Source organism: Petaurus breviceps, unplaced genomic scaffold (genome assembly GCF_028583685.1).
Source record: "Petaurus breviceps papuanus isolate PSGF00001 unplaced genomic scaffold, PetGlider_PUasm1.0 378, whole genome shotgun sequence".
Lineage (NCBI taxonomy): Eukaryota > Metazoa > Chordata > Mammalia > Diprotodontia > Petauridae > Petaurus > Petaurus breviceps.
In genome coordinates, this window is record NW_027186302.1 from 311799 (window position 1) to 328023 (window position 16225).

General features: G+C 48.7%; 1 protein-coding gene and 1 pseudogene across 1 annotated transcript; both read left to right on the plus strand.

The window, feature by feature from the left end:
* The first annotated feature begins 254 nt into the window (after positions 1 to 254).
* Positions 255 to 1862, plus strand: LOC138169782 (elongation factor 1-alpha 1 pseudogene; annotated as a pseudogene).
* Positions 1863 to 9725: 7863 nt separating this feature from the next.
* Positions 9726 to 16219, plus strand: LOC138169792 (saoe class I histocompatibility antigen, A alpha chain-like). The gene is made up of 8 exons (XM_069099348.1): positions 9726 to 9826; positions 10669 to 10947; positions 11134 to 11412; positions 11606 to 11881; positions 12068 to 12178; positions 12650 to 12682; positions 12874 to 12915; positions 13097 to 16219. The coding sequence occupies exons 1-8, from the start codon at positions 9763 to 9765 to the stop codon at positions 13099 to 13101; spliced, it is 1089 nt and encodes a 362-aa protein (XP_068955449.1). The 5' UTR covers positions 9726 to 9762; the 3' UTR covers positions 13102 to 16219.
* Positions 16220 to 16225: the final 6 nt, after the last annotated feature.

Consider the following 16225-nt stretch of genomic DNA (forward strand, 5'->3'; position numbering starts at 1 on the left):
TGAGTTCCATATTATTGCCCTTCCTCCTTCCTCACCCACCCCCACTGGGAAGACAACCAATACAATATAGGTTATATATGTGTAGTTATGCAAAACATTTCCATAATAGTCATGTTGTGAAAGATTAACAATATTTCCCTCCATCCTGTTCCATCCCCCTCCTTTCTATCATCCCCTCTCTTATCCCCTGCCCCCCTAATTTCCTGTAGAGTAAGATACCCAATAGAGTGTGTAAATTATTCCCTTTTGCTTTTTCACAATGGGTTTGCTGCCAGAACACAGGTGTTGTGAAATCCATCACTAAACCTCCACAAAAATGGGCAAGGAAAAGACTCACATTAACATTGTCGCCATTGGACATGTAGACTCTGGCAAGTCCACCACTAAAGGCCACCTCATCTACAAATGTGGTGGAATGGATAAGAGAACCATTGAGAAGTTTGAGAAGGAGGTTGCTGAGATGGGAAAGGGCTCCTTCAAATATGCCTGGGTCTTGGATGAACTGAAGGCTGAACATGAGCATGGTATTGATATCTCCCTGTGGAAATTTGAGGCCAGCAAGTACTATGTGACCATTATTGATGCTCCAGGACACAGAGACTTTATCAAGAACATGATTACAGGCACATCTCAGGATGACTGTGCTGTCCTGATTGTTGCTATTGGTGTTGGTGAATTTGAAGCTGGTATCTCAAAGAATGGGCAGACCTGTGAGCATGCCCTTCTGGTCTACACACTAGGTGTAAAACAACTGCTTGTTGGTGTAAACAAAATGGATTCCAACAAGTCCCCTACAGCCAGAAGAGATATGGGGAAATCATCAAGGAAGTCAGTTCCTATATTAAGAAGATTGACTACAACCCTGACACAGTAGCTTTTGTGCCAATTTCAGGTTGGAATGGTGACAACATGCTGGAGCCAAGGTCTAACATGCCTTGGGTCGGGGGATAGAAAGCCACTTGTAAGGATGGCAATGCTAATGGAACTACACTGCTTGAAGCTTTGGATTGCATTCTGCCACCAACTCATCCAACTGACAAGCCCGTTTGTCTTCCCCTCCAAGATGTCTGCAAGATTGGTAGTATTGGTACTGTACCCATTGGCCAAGTGGCAGCCAGTGTTCTAAAACCAGGCATGGTGGTCACTTTTGCCCCAGTCAATGTTACAACTGAAGTAAAGTCTGTTGAAATGCACCATGAAGCTTTGAGTGAGGCTCTGCCAGGTGATAACATTGGATTCAACATGAAGAACGTGTCTGTCAAAGATGTATGCCGCGGCAATGTGGCTGGTGATAGCAAGAATGAGCCACCCATGGAAGCAGCTGCTTTCACTGCACTGGTTATTATCCTGAACCATCCAGGCCAAATGAATGCTGACTCTGCATCTGTCCTGGATTGTCACTGCTCACATTGCTTGCAAATTTGCTGAACTGAAGGAAAAGATTGATCATCATTCTGGTCAAAAGCTGGAAGATGGCCCTACTTTCCTGAAATCTGGTGATGCTGCCATCATCGACATGGTTCCAGGCAAACCCCTGTGTGTGGAGAGCTTCTCTGATCCTCCTCTGGGTCGGTTTGCTGGTCGTGATATGAAGCAGACTGTTGCAGTTGGTGTTATCAAGGTAGTTGACAAGAAGGCTGCTGGAGCTGGCAAGGTCACAAAATCTGCCCAGAAGGCTAAATGAATATTCTGTACAGCACCTGCCACCTCAGTGTTAATCAGTGGTGGAAGAACAATCTCAGAACTGTTTGTCTCAATTGGCCATTTCGTTTAATTGTAAAAGAATGGTTAGTGATTACAGTGCATAGTAAAAGTTTTAGGAGGAAAGGAATGTTTTTGTGGACCATTTGTTTTGTGGTGGCAGTTTTAAGTTATTAGTTTTTAAAATTAGTAATTTTTAAATGGAAACAACTTGACCAAAAAATCTGTCAGAGCATTTTGAGACCATTAAAGCATTTTAATGCAAAACCCCCCATTATTCCCTCTTTAAGACAGATCCAAAGACAGTAAAGTTGACTCATTCCCTTTCACCTTCCTGCTCTTCCCCTAGATTGTAACAGCTTTCTCTTGACTCTTTTATGTGAGAAAATTTACCCTATTCTATCTCTCCCTTTCTCCTTCTCCCAATATATATTCCTCTCACTCCTTAATTTTATTTTTTAGTTATCATCCCTTCATATTCGACTCAACCTGTGTCCTCTGTCTACGTACACACATATACATGTACACACACATTTACGTATACACACCCACACCCACCTATGCATACATATAAATGTATGTATTCATACATATACATATATATTCCCTTCAACTATTCTCATACTGAGAAAAGTCTCATGAGTTACAAATATCGTCTTTCCAGGTAGGAATGTAAATAGTTCAACTTTAATAAATTCCTTGTGATTTCTCTTTCTTGTTTACCTTTTCATGCTTCTCTTGCTTCTTATATTTGAAAGTCAAATTTCTATTGAGCTCTGGTCTTTTCAACAAGAATGCTTAAAAACCCTTTATTTCATTGAATATTCATATTTTCCCCTGTAGCATTATACTCAGTTTTGCTGGGTAGGTGATTCTTGGTTTTAATCCTAGCTCCTTTGACCTCTGGAATATCATATTCCAAGCCTTTCAATCCCTTAATATAGCTGCTAGATCATGTCTAGCATGATTGTCTTTCCACAATACTCACATTGTTTCTTCCTGACTGCTTGTAAGATTTTCTCCTGACCTAGGAACTCTGGAATTTGGCTATAATATTTCTAGGAGTTTTCTTTTTGGGATCTTTCCCAAGAGGTGATTGGTGAATTCTTTCAATTTCTATTTTGCCTTCTGGTGCTAGAATATCTGCTCTGGCAGGTCTGGGTCACCTTGGGTCTGCACCAGGGAGGCCCAGGTGAAACTGTGCTCAACTCTCTGCCTAATGTGATAGACTCTTCCTGTTGGCCTGCCAGGCTGTCTTCAGTGGGAGACTTATTTCTCTCTGTCACTTTGTGGGTTCTGTAGCTCTAAAATTTGTTTAGAGTGATTTTTTTACAGGTATTAGAGGTGGTTGGAGTGGGAAGTCAAGCAAGTTCCTGCTTTTACTCTACCGTCCTGCCTCTGCCCCCATTTCTGTTTGTAATAAAATCTGTCCTTTAGGTGTGAAAAGACTATTCTCAGAATGGTTTTGTAAAGAAGGGACAACAGGGTAATGGGCAGGTGACAATTACTTTTGTCTTCTTCATTGCCTTTATTTATTTGGTACGGTGGTGGTAAAACTCACAGAACTTTTCAATTCTTTGGAGTCTTTCTCCATTTGAAGGAGCTTAATAATTGAGGCTTCCAGGAAAATGGTACCATTAGAAATCACAAGAGAGACCATCCAATGCCACAAAATGGTCATTAAAACAGCAATAAAAATGACAAGAGAAACAAGAGTGTCAGAAATTCTTAAGAGGGAAAATGTGAACCACAAGCAGAGGTCTGTCATAATGGATAGCCAGTGTTCTGGATTCAAAGGAGCTGGGGTGTGAGGCTTGCTGGCCCATGTCTGCAGGAGGAGGAGGAGGAGAAGGAGGAAGAAGAGAAGATGGAGAAGAAAGAGTTGAAGCACCCAGAACAAGGAGAGGTCTGTCATAATGGATAACCAGTGTTCTGGATTCAAAGGAGCTGGGGTGTGAGGCTTGCTGGCCCATGTCTGCAGGAGGAGGAGGAAGAAGAGAAGATGGAGAAGGAGAAGTTGAGGCACCAAGAACAAGGAGAAAAAATGAACCAGAAAAGCAGTGGCAGCAATAAAAAAAAATAGCAACTATTTCCCAAGACACAATGAAAATCTCTTAGGAACATTATGAATTACATAAAAAAGAAGAGAATCATTAACAGGCTAATTTTTGAGGGGGTCAGGTTAGATTAAGTTTAGGTGATTTCAGGTGATTTCCAATTCTGATTCTGGAATGGATTCTTTTAATATGGTAGTAATTGAGTCCTAGGAACAGCTGAGGAATCTCTGGAAATGAGGAAACTAAGTCATTTAGAAACTAAGGTAGAAAAATGAGTAGAAAATATCAACCCAGTGTGATTGAAGCCAAGTAGAGTGATGTTGCTGGAGGGCATCCTGGCAGAAGGAATGAGGAAAGCAGAGCAATGTGATTGTGAAATGGATAAAGATAGAAATACAAGACAGACAAAAGTGATAGATTATGAGGACAGAGCAAGGATAAAAGCACCTGTGGTCCTTTAACGTTACTTAAAAATAACCTATTTGGGGGGCGGCCAGGTGGCACAGCGAGTCAGAGCACTGGCCCCAGAGTCGGGATGACCTGGGATCGAATCCGGGCTCAGATACTTGGCACCACACCCAGAAATAACTGGCCATGTAACCTTGAGCAAGTCACTTAACCCCGATTGCTTAAAAAAAATAACCTATTTGGGGCAGTTAGGTGGCATAGTGGATAGAACACCACCCCTGGAGTCAGGAGAACCCGAGTTCAACTCCAGTCTCAGACACTTGACACTTGCTAGTTGTGTGACCCTAAACGAGTAGAACAGTTAACTCCAATTGCTCCCCCACTCAAAAAAACAAGCTGATTACAAGTCTGCATTGTTTTATGGGATAATGTTCTCTAAATTCTTTCCACTGGGAAAGACAGGAGAGCTTCTCAGGTATAGGAAAATGCTACCGGGTAGCATTGGGCCCCACATGCAGAGGAGTGACTGAAATGCCCGCTGGTGGTTCAGAGTGGAGAGCCAGGGGTGCGCAGGCCATACAGCCTTACTTCCTGTCCTTGGCTGCTGGGCTTAGCAAGACATCATGTGTTTCTCTCTGTCAACACGGAGAAGGTCTTCAGTGCTCCTGACCTCTATGGACCTCTGTCTCAGAAAGCCCTGCCCATATATCCCAGTCACCCACATAAAGCCTCCCAAAGTCTCTCTCTTTACCTTTTAGAATTCTTGTACCTCACAAGGCTGTGGTTCATCAGCTTTCTTAATCAGTGATTGAAGGCTCAAGGGAAGCTCCTCTGTGCAGAATGAGATCATACAAACCAAGGCCCCAGCTCAATATGACCTTTCTGTTACCCTGAGCTGTTTGGGCACAGGGATCCTGAGGATGTGAGGGCTGCTCCTCTCCTGGGACCCTGGCCAGCTCCTTGAGAAGAGATAAGAGATATGAGAAACTCCTGGAACTAGCCATTTCAAGGAAACATCGCTCTTGGGGGAGCCTTGGAGGGATTGGCCTCCGTCCCAGGTCTCACACAAGATCCAATGCTTGCTAAAAACACCTGGCAGTATGCCTTCTTTGTTCTCAGCACTACTGAAACTGTAAGATTCAGACCTCAAATTGGAATCTCACCCATGGGGGAGATGTCTTGCCTGGGACCCTCCTGAGCCGGGACCCTGATGGTGATGATTGTAAATATGTATATATATAAAATATATAATCATATAATATAATTATATAATACATAATATTATTATAGAATTATATTTATAGATAATATATTATATAATGCATATAATTTATATATAATATATAAATATAATTATATAATATAATAATATATGATATGTATATATATTAATCATAGTTTCTCTTCTCTTTTTTTGGCGGGGAGGACAATTGGGGTTAAGTGACTTGCCCAAGTTCACACGGCTAGTTTTGTGTGTGTGTGTGTGTTAAGTGTCCGAGGCTGGATTTAAACTCAGATCCTCCTGACTCCAGGGCCAGTGCTCTACTCACTGCACTACCTAGCCGCCCCATAGTTTCTCTTATCTTACTATTCCTAAGCTTTTTACTCTGTTATCTCTGGTTTCCTTCCCATTTACTTATATTCTAAATAAACTATATTGGATCTTTTGAAGTGCTGAGTCTGTTCATGTGAATCCTGAACCTCCTTAATCAGACAGTGATAGACTTTGTCTTTTAAAAATTTGCCATTACAAAAAGGCATTGAAATTTAAAAAACATATATACACACATATATACATAAAATATATATACACACACATATTCTAATATATGTATATTATATTAATATATATGTGATGCCTGTATCAAAATGGGCACTGGCCAAACAAAAGAGTGTAGAATGATTGGACATAAGCCAGGCAGGTTCTGTCATAGCAGTTCCCATTTATTGATCAGAGGGCAGGGTTTATATAAGGAATGTAAAGCAATTATCTCTTAGGTTCCCATAGGAGAGTGTTTGATGTCCTTGTTCCCTTGCATGTATCTGTATCCGGGTCACTGCTTGGTATCACGTCCTACACTCCTGCAAGTCAGGAAGAGATAGTGAGCCAATCTTAAGACATAATACAGCCTTCATGGGGAGCTGGCTTGGGAGAAATCCTGGACCAGACTCTTCCCATGTATGGCCAGGTTAGAAACTGGCCCTCGACATATATGTGTATTATATGTGTACATAATATTATGTGTGTATATACTATATGTTAAACCTTTTCCTCTTTCTTTGCACTCTTTGGGGTCGAGACCTAGATATGGTCCTGCTGGGCAAAGGGCTCACATCACATCACAGAATCACTTGGGAGGCTCAGTCCCAAACTGCTTTCCAGAATGACTGGGTCAATTCCCAGCCTCACTCAAAGGGCACCAGCGGGACTGTCTCCCTGATGCTCCTCAATATTGGTCAAGTCTGGAATTCTTAACACTTTAGTCTGGTCCTCTCCTGACGCCTGTAGATGGCGCCCGAAGGCAGTCCTCTTCATCAGCTGGCAGTTAGTAGAAGGACTTCTTTAGTCTAAGATGCCTCTTTTGGGTTCCCTTTTCGCTCTGTTCCTGTTGTCCTTTTCCTTAGAGCCAAATCAATCAACCCCCAAGGCTTCCTACCTTAGGCAGCTGTTTTCCAGCTGTTTCACTGCATGTTGGAAGGCTTTGATGCTCTGTCATTTTTCTCTTTTCCCCTTCCCTCCCTCTCTCTCCCTCCCCCTCTTTCCCATTCTGTCTTCCTCTGTGTCTTTTTCTCTGTCACTGTTCACAACTTTTGTCTTTGTCCCTTGCTCTGCCTCTCTCCTCTCGTCCCTGTGTCTCTCTCCCTCCCCACTCTCTCTGTCTCTGTCTACTTCTCTCTCTCCATCTCTCCTATCTTTCTCCTCCCTCCCTCTCTTTTCCTCCATCTCTCTCTTCCCTCTCTCTCTGTCTCTCTCTTCCCCTCTCCCTCCCTACCTCCTCTCTCCCCACCCCTTCTCTCTCATCACTGACTGGACTCTGCTTCACAGAGCTTTCTTTTGGGCAGCACCATCTATAGGGTCCAGAGCCTAGAATGACTCCTTGCATCCCTCCAGTTAACACAGCTAAGGTCACTGAATTCCACACACCCTGTACCCTGAAACCTGCAGACAACCCTATAGTAAAACTTGTATTAAGCAAGAGGAATATGTCTCCTTTGGGTCCTAGGTTATTTTCTCCTCTCTCTCTCTCTCTCTCTCTCTCTCTCTCTCTCTCTGTCTCTCTCTCTCATTCCAGTGACTGGGGAGAGAAAATGGCCTTTTTCCTTGCAGGCATAGATGCTGATGATTGGGGCTGATAACTCAGGATCAGAGACCTTAGGAACCACTTCAGCTCCTTTCTGAACAATCCCTTCTATATTCTAATCTCATGTCTTCCTGAGAACCCCCAAGAAGGGGGAAGCCATGACTCCCAGGGGAGCGCCAGTGCACTTCTAGACAGAACTGATCCTTAGGTGAGTCAGCCCCTCTGCAATGTTCCCTCAGGTCCTACTTGTCCCCTCTTGGACTCGTCTGAGTGTCTTTTCAAACAATCCTTCAAATACTTGGAGACAAGCATCTTCTCCCCTCAGTAACTTCTCTTAGGGAAACACCCCCACTTCCTTCCCCCAGTCCTTCATAGAAGGCTCTCCATTCTGGCCCTTGTCTTCTGGACACACTGTCCACCCCTTTCTAAAATGCAGCACCCCAGACTGAACCCAATCCTCCAGCTGAGGCCTGACCAATGGAAGGGTCTTAAATGATCTACTGCTTAGAGGAGTGGGAGTGGGGGTGGGGAAGAGAACACAGAAGATTCTAAGAGAAGACAGTGTTAGTAGCTGAGGGAGAGAAGGGCTGAGAAGGCTGAAGCCTAATCTTTTGCAGGGGAGATGTCACTGAAAGGATGGGAAAATCTCAGGACTTGTCTATATTTTCCCTTGAAAACTGGTGCACCAGACAGCTGTGCTGTGGGGAAGGGAGAACAATGGGAAATGATAAGAGCTGGGTTTTTCAGGAGAAATTTTTTAAAGCTTCATTGGGATCAGGAGAAGAAAGATGGGAAAGGATTTGGTCTGAATGGTCTGGTAGCAGGAAATGAGAAGGAAGACAATCCTCCAGCTCTTCCCCAGAGTGAAGACTCCACCATGCCCTGAAGGGGCCAGTCATCCTTCCCCAGAGGAGGCTCATTCAGGACTCTCCCTAGCCCCACCTGGGGTTGGGTAAAGAGGACTGAATCTGCCATGAGAGGATGGAGGTGCAAATCTCAGCTTTGCTGCCTTGTATCTTTACGACCTTGTTAAAGTCTCTAAACATAGTTGGCCTTCTGTTTCCTAATCTGTAAATTGTAGGAGATTATGTTTAAGATTTTTTCCAGGGGGTGGCCACGTGGCACAGTGAGTAAGAGTGCAGGCCCTGGGGTCGGGAGACCCGGGATCGATTCCAATCTCAGATACTTGGCACCCACACAAAATAACTGGCCCTGTAACCTTGAGCAAGTTACTTAACCCCAATTGCTTTAAAAAAAAAAAAAAGATTCTTTCCAGGGTTAACTTTGTGCTCTTCATAATATGTGAAATTTTATGGTTTCCTAGTTGGGTGACAAAACAAGAAAGAGGGAAAATCCAACCAGACGTGCCAAGGTTCTTTGTTTCTGGAGGTAAAAAACATGACTATGAATTCATACCTTCATATTTCAGGCAGTTCAGAACCAACTTTAAGCTCTTTCCTTTTGTTGCTATTGAGTTGTGTCTGACTCATGGTGACCCCTTTTGGATGTTTTCTTATCAAAGGAATTGGAGTGGCTTGCCATTTCCTTCTCCACCTCATTTTTTCAGATGAGGAAACTGAGGCAGAGTTAAGTGACGTACCCAGGGTCACATAGCTAGTAAATGTCTGAGGTGTGGATTGGAACTCAGGCCTTCCTGACTCCAGGCCCTGGGCTCTATCCACTGTTCCACATGCCTGCCCCTTTTCTAGTGAGACAAAGTCTTCTACTGTGATTCCAAATTCCATTTACTGGACTCTGATTTACTCTTTCTTCTTGGGTCCCTTGCTTGTTTATCTACAAGGCCTGGGGAGGTTACCAGACTTGCCTGAGTCCCACCTGGGATGGATGGCATTAAAAAAGGTGGCCACACAGCCCTCCACAAACCAACCTGCAGATTTCTTCAGTCCTCAGTTGGGTGTGGGGACATTTTCTTCCCAACTTCTAAGGAGTGGAAAGGGTCACACTGAAGGTTGCTGGAGAACGGTTCGGTTAGCTCTAAACCTAACCCTTCTGTTTCTCTGGTTCGAGCTGGGAGTACAAGAGCCGTGTGTCCCTGGAGTGAAGATGGAGAGAAGGAGACTCGCTCCACAGAATTAGAGGCTGTAACAGAGAAAGGGACACGGTCTATAAAGCCTAGGATTTCCTCTGAGTAAGTTTCAGTTTTGGCCTCCTTGCCTTGTCGGCTCATTCTCCCCAGTCACCAATTACGTTTGTGGTCTTGCATTTGCTATTGGCTAGCACAGCCTCTGTGAAGACAATCAGAAGAGGGATTCATCCCTCTCTAAACCCAGACCATGGATCGTTATGTGCGCTCTCTCTTGTTGTTGGGGATCCTGGCGGTGCCAGAAACCTGGGCAGGTAAGTAGAGAATAGTACTAAAGGGACGCCAGGAGTCTGGAGAAAGTATCCCGGGGTAGATGAATGGGTGGGATGGGCTTTCCTACAGAAAGTTCCTCCCACCCCAGCCCTCTCCTTCATCTGTGCAGTCAGGGCGGGGATGAAAGGAAGGAGCCTCGAATAAGCCTGTGTGTCCGTGTGACTTATGGACCAGTAGCCATAAGTCATCCCTTAGTTGAGCTTTGGCGGGGCGTGGGTGGGTCTTGGTGTCGGTGCCTTGGTTAGGGGGTGACTGGCTTGGTAGATGGGTGTGAGGACGAGGGGCGTTGAGGCAGAGAAGTCGGGAGGGAGAATGCGGGCATCAAGAAAGAGAAGAGTTGTCAGGAAGCGCCCCCCCCCCCTTTCAAGGTCGAGGACAGAGAACCAGGGATATCTTTGTTAAAGAGCTTCAGGGAGGATCGTGGGGGGCGGGTGGTTTGAGGCTGGGCGCAAGTGAGAACACAAAGTGAGGGGCTGAGGGTGAGGAGTGTGAGAAACTCGGGACCCGGACCAGAGGTGGGGCAGGTACAGGAGAATGGCACTCAGACCTGCCTGGGATGCTGTCGCTGAAGGCTTTTGACTCATCTCAAAGCACTAGTCTTCAGAATCATCACCTGCTGGCACCGTACGCCAGCCGTGTTAGGGGCGGAAGGGGCAGGATGCTAGGGTGGGGAGGCATCTCGAGACAGCTGATTTGGGATTTGGGGGTTTCACTCCGGACGTCACGGAGTCAAGGGTCACTCCCCGGGTTTGTCTGCAGACCCGGGGCCTCCGGGGTCGGGTCTACGCGGTCACTCTCTTAATCCCGGCCGGTCGCGTCTCAGGCTCTCACTCCCTGAGGTATTTCTACACCTCCGTGACCCGGCCCGGACTCGGGGAGCCGCGCTTCCTCTCCGTGGGCTACGTGGACGATCAGCAGTTCGTACGCTTCGACAGCGACAGCGCAAGTCCGAGGCAGGAGCCGCGCGCGGCCTGGATGGAGGGGGTGGGGCGGGAGGAGCCGGAGTACTGGGAGGGGCAGACGCGGGTCCAGAAGGCGAACGCACAGGTTTTCCGAGTGAACCTGGAGACCCTGCGCGGCTACTTCAACCAGAGCTCGGACGGTGCGTGACGTGGGCCGGAGCACCATGCGGGGAGGAGGAGAGGCCGGGTCCCACTGAGGACACGAGGGGCGGGGCTCCCGGGTGGGGGAGGGCGGGTAATGGAATCAGCGCGGGGGGGGGGGGGGGGGGGGGGGGGGGGGGTGGGAGGGGGGGTGGCCGCGCTGACCCGGGGCAGCGGGCCGGCAGAGGTCCACACCATCCAGGTCCTGTCGGGCTGCGAAGTGTCCCCCGAGCTCAGCTTCAGGCGTGGCTTTGAACAACACGCCTACGACGGGCGGGACTACCTGGCCCTGGACACGGAGACCTACACGTGGACGGCGTTGGTGCCCCAGGCTGTGAACTCCAAGCACAAGTGGGAGGCGGACAGGAGCCTCAAGGAGGGAATGAAAGCCTATCTGGAGGAGATGTGCGTGCTGTGGGTGCACAAGTACCTGGAGCTGGGGAAGGAGACGTTGCAGAGGGCAGGTACCTCCGGCCTGCCTGAGTGTGCTCGGCACTCAAGGCCCTTCTCTGCCTCCCTTGCAACCTCAGCCCCGGGCTCCCCAGCCCCCACCAGGATCCCTCCTACTTCAAGCTCCGAATTGGGGGGTGTTTTCGTCCTTGTGCCCCTGGGGGGGCGAAGGTAGACCCTGGAAATGCCTCTGACCTTTGCCCCCAGACCCACCCTCTGCCCAGGTAACCCGCCACACTGCCCCGGATGGGAAAGTGACCCTGAGATGCCGGGCCCAGGACTTTTACCCCTCAGACATCTCCCTGACCTGGCTGAGGGATGGGGAGGAACAGCTCCAGGAAGAAGAGTTCATTGAGACCAGGCCTGCAGGGGACGGCACATTCCAGAAGTGGGCAGCTGTGGGCGTGACCTCTGGCCAGGAAGGGGAATACACCTGCCAGGTTCAGCACGAGGGGCTGCCTGAGCCCCTCACCCTGCAGTGGGGTAAGGACTGTGAGAAGGGGTGGGGGGAGGGCGGTAGGGGTGGGCTGGGGAAAGGGCAATGAGGAGGGGCTGGAAAAGCCATCTACCACCCCACAGGACCCTGAGGGAGGTGGAGTCACCCGGGGAGGTGGGAGACAATCTCAGGCCAGAGGGGTCAGGGCCTCTCACTTCCCTTTTCCATTTCAGAGCCACCCTCCCCACCCATCGGGCTCATCATGGGGGGCACTGCTGCTGGCCTCCTCCTCCTCCTCCTCCTCATTTTAGTCATTGATGAAGTTGGGATCTGGAAGAATTCAGGTGGGCAGGCCTGGGAGGGTCCTCAGGTGCAGGCACCACAGAGATCCCGGCTTCCCCTGACCCCCGGCTTGTCTCTCTGTCCCCAAGTCCTCTCCCTCCCATCTAAGGGACCATCAGATGGGCCCCAAAGCTCTAGATGAACAAATCCCTAACTGGAAACCATTTCTTTGAGGGTGTGACAGCCTGACTGAGTGGGGCGGGATCTGTTTCAGACTCAGATCAGAGATGAATAGGGGGGTCTCTGCCCCAGGGCCTGGTGTCCCCCCAGCTGGGGGCTGTAGCCCAGCCTTGGGAGCCTCTGGAGGCATGCCTGGAGGGGGGAAGGGCCCCTTTGGGGGCTTTTTTTTTCTGGGGGAAACATGTGCAGTCCCAGTTATTTGTTGTGTCTCCAAGACAAACCAGTGAACTTCTGAGACCTTGGTGTGGTCTCCTCTCCTGGATTCCTCACTGGTGTTTTTTTTTTCTTTCCAGGTGGAAAAGGAGGGGCCTATGTTCCAGCGGCAGGTAAGTGAAGGGTGGACATGGAGGGTAGAAGGAAGGGGCCAGGCCATGGTGTCTCTGGGACCCGAGCAATGAGAAGGCAGAGGAGAGGCTTAGCCCAGCAGTCTTGCCTTGGTGTCCCCTTCCCTTCCCACATCCTGGTTCTGGGATGTATGTCCCTGACTGGGTTGTTTGTTTCCCTGCTTTATCTCCAGGCAATGACAGTGCCCAGGGGTCAGATTTTCTCCCTGCCAGAGGTGAGAGTCTGGGGGCCTGGAAGGAGAGAGGGGCTGGGGTCAAGGGGACCAAGCAAAGAGGAGGGAATGTGGGAGGTTGGGCTGAGGATTGGCCCGGTGACTGAGGCAGGGCCTTCAGGATGGTGAGAGGCTGGAGGCCAGGGGGCCTTGGAGGATCCCCCTGAATCTGTCTGTCCTTCAGCTTGAGAGAATTGCCTGTTGTGGACCTGAGAAGAAAACCAGTCTGCAGTCCCCATGTTGTTCCTGTGGCCCTCTGGCTTCTGTCCCCAGCACTGAGCCCTGGGATACTCACTGGACTCTACTGGCCCAAGCCCAGAGCAGCATCCTCAGGGTCCTCCCCCTGTTCTCTAAGGCCTGCCTCCCTACCTCCTTTCTTTCTGCCTGTCTGAGTCTGCAGGGAGCCAGCCAGCAGTCAGGGCCAGAGAGCTTTGGCAATGAGCCCCCCCCTTCACCCCTGATGCTGCCCTGACCTCTGGTCCTCTGTCTGCCAGAACAGCCTAATGAATGACTGTTCTGGGATCTTTTTTCTCTACAATTTCAGCTCAGCTTCCTATTGGGTGGGGGGGTTGTGGGGGACAGGAAGCCAATGTGATGTTCTGGCCATGTGAAGGGAGAAAGAAAGGGAAGTTTGGAGAAGTTTAAGAAGCCTTTTATTTGCTCTGCTGAGTCTGTGAGTGCAGGTGAGGGCTGGGGCCAAGGGAAAGGAGCCTCAGGGAGGGCCAGTGCATTGTACCACAGGAGGGGGCAGATGTTTGTCTTTGATTTGTACTGCTTGGGGGCACTTGTGGATATGATCTATTGGGACTCAGACAGAGCCCAGGCTGCCACCGGGCACTGGAGCTGTGCCCAGACAGGCTGCTGGGGGGTGAGCCCATAGGCCAACCCTCAGCACTGACTTTCAGAGAGTTCCAATTGTCTCTATATTGCGGTCATTCCCAGACTCCCTGCCCCCCTGTCCCCCCCCACTTCCTGTGTCCTTGCTTTTCTTCCATTCTTGAGGCCTCCCTCAGGGCTTCTGTGGTCTCTACTCAGGGCTCAGTTAAGGCCCTGGGGCTCCATCTGTGATGGTGATGGCCTCTGCACCAAGTGACTGCTTTGTCCCCTCTTTAAACTTCCCGGGGGGGGGGAGGGGCTCATCTTCCCTCTGAAGAAGGAAGGGTTTCCCTTTGGAATTAATGAAGGAGGGAATATCTAAATAGAGAAGTGCCTGCCCCTTCCTACCTGCCTGGAGTCCTGACCCTGTGCATGCTTAGGGCCAGCTGATATCTCTCCACCTCTCACTTCCCTCCTACCCCATCTCCTTTCGCCTCAGGAATGGTCTACACTGCTGCGGACAGCTTCCTTTCCTTCTTTTGTTCTGCTCTAGTATTTCTTTCCAAAGAAGAGGAATGTTTGAATTATTTCCATTTTTCTCCAATCCTACCTGAGACTGTCCAGGTTTCGTTCCCTTGTTCTAAGATCCCCGTGGGGGGGGGGAGAGTTTCCTGTTATAATTAGTAATTGCTTTAAGGAATGCGGTCTTGAAGTGATGGAAGCAGGCAGGGGATGAGGCCCTACTGTCTCCTGGCTAATAATGTGTTAAATAAGACACTTGCTACAAATATGTCAGGTTAGATCCTGGGCTGGTGCTTGGCATTTATTGTTGACAGCATACTGAATGGCCGGGACATGGTTTTTACAACAGAAGGTTTGAGGCCTCTCTCTGAGCTTCTGTTCATCTGCCTAGCAAGTGGGGATTTTGTGCTAATAAGTGGGAGAAGATCTCCCCTGGGGTGTATGCCGTCTTACGAGGCCACACATGATTTGGGGCCCCTGGGGTTCGAGGAGGGAAAGAGCTTCGAGGGGGTAGAACCATCTTCCTCTGGGCCCAGAAGCTTCCTCTTGCCTGGGCCATCCAGTGGTGGAGGGCTGTATAGGGAGGTCTTGTCTTCTCTCTTCTCCCAAGACTTCCTGTCCCCATGTGGCTTATAAGGAGACAGAAGTACTGCTTTGATATCTCACATTTCACACTGAAATGGGAAACATCTCTCAGAACTGGACTTGCTTTTCTGGGCTCGATTTCCAAACTCTGTGACCCCCAGCGTCCAGCTTTCCAAATCCCCCCTCTTACAGGTGTCCAGAAGCAGGATGGGCTCCTCCAGGAGGCCTCTCCTTGGAAGGACTGAGTGACCAAATCCTACGGGCTTTGCTCCTGTGTGGATTCCAGGCAGGTGTAGCTTTGACCAGAGGGGTCAACACAGGCTGCTGCTTGGCTGCTATGTTCTGGAATGCTTTGGAAGCAGATTAAAAAGTGGCTGGGGGGGGGCAGCTAGGTGGCGAAGTGAATAAAGCAAGAGCCCTGAAGTTAGGAGGACCTGAATTCAAATATGGCCTCAGACACTTGACAGGCTTACCAGTCACTTAACAGCAGTTGCCCTCCAAAAAGCAAAAAAAAAAGAAAGAAAAATACAGAAAAGCAGAAAGCGTGTCATTTTAAAACTATGTCCGTGTGTGGCCTGCAGTGGTCCTTAAGTACAGGTTAATGGCTCCCATTTCTATTTGGGGGCAGCCAGTAGTAGCAACCATAGAGTGCAGGGCCAGGAGTCAGGAAGACTCATCTTCCTGAGTTCAAATCTGACCTCAGGCACATACTAGCTGAGTGACCCTAGACGTGTCCCTTTACTCTGCCTAAGTTTCCTCATCTGTAAAATGAGCTAGAGAAAGAAATGGCAAAGCACTACAGTATCTGCACCAAGAAAACCCTAGATGGTGTCACAGTGTTGGACATAACTGAAAATGAGTAACTCAAAATTTCTCTTTGAGTTTAATGCCAGTGGTTACACTAGCTGACCTCTGAGGGCCCAAACCACTCTCATGTTCTGTGATTCCCAATTCCCTTACACTTACAGTTGGTTCCTACCAACCAAGGAGTTCCCTGGCCTTTGCTACTACCAACTCCACACCCATAGGACCATGGAAGTGTGTTGAGAATGCCCATTGGGAACAATTGTTGGGTAACTGTAATGGTATTGGGAATTTGAAGATCTTCCCTGTCCCCTACTAGGCCAAATGTAATCACATGGAAGCTGTGGTGGGATGCGTTTGCTGAGGGGTGGAGCAGAGCCCACAGGAAGCTGGGAGTCAGAGATGGAGGGAGGAGAGGACACATCCAGGCAGACATTTATGAGTAAATGTTTGTGTGTGGGAAGGCTAAAGGACGGTGTGGTCCTGTGGTGTTGTGGCTTATTAACTTCTTTGCTACTACCGTGTTTCCCCGATAATAAGCCCTCCCCCGAAAATAAGCCCTATTGAGATTGCTACTGTAGTGAAG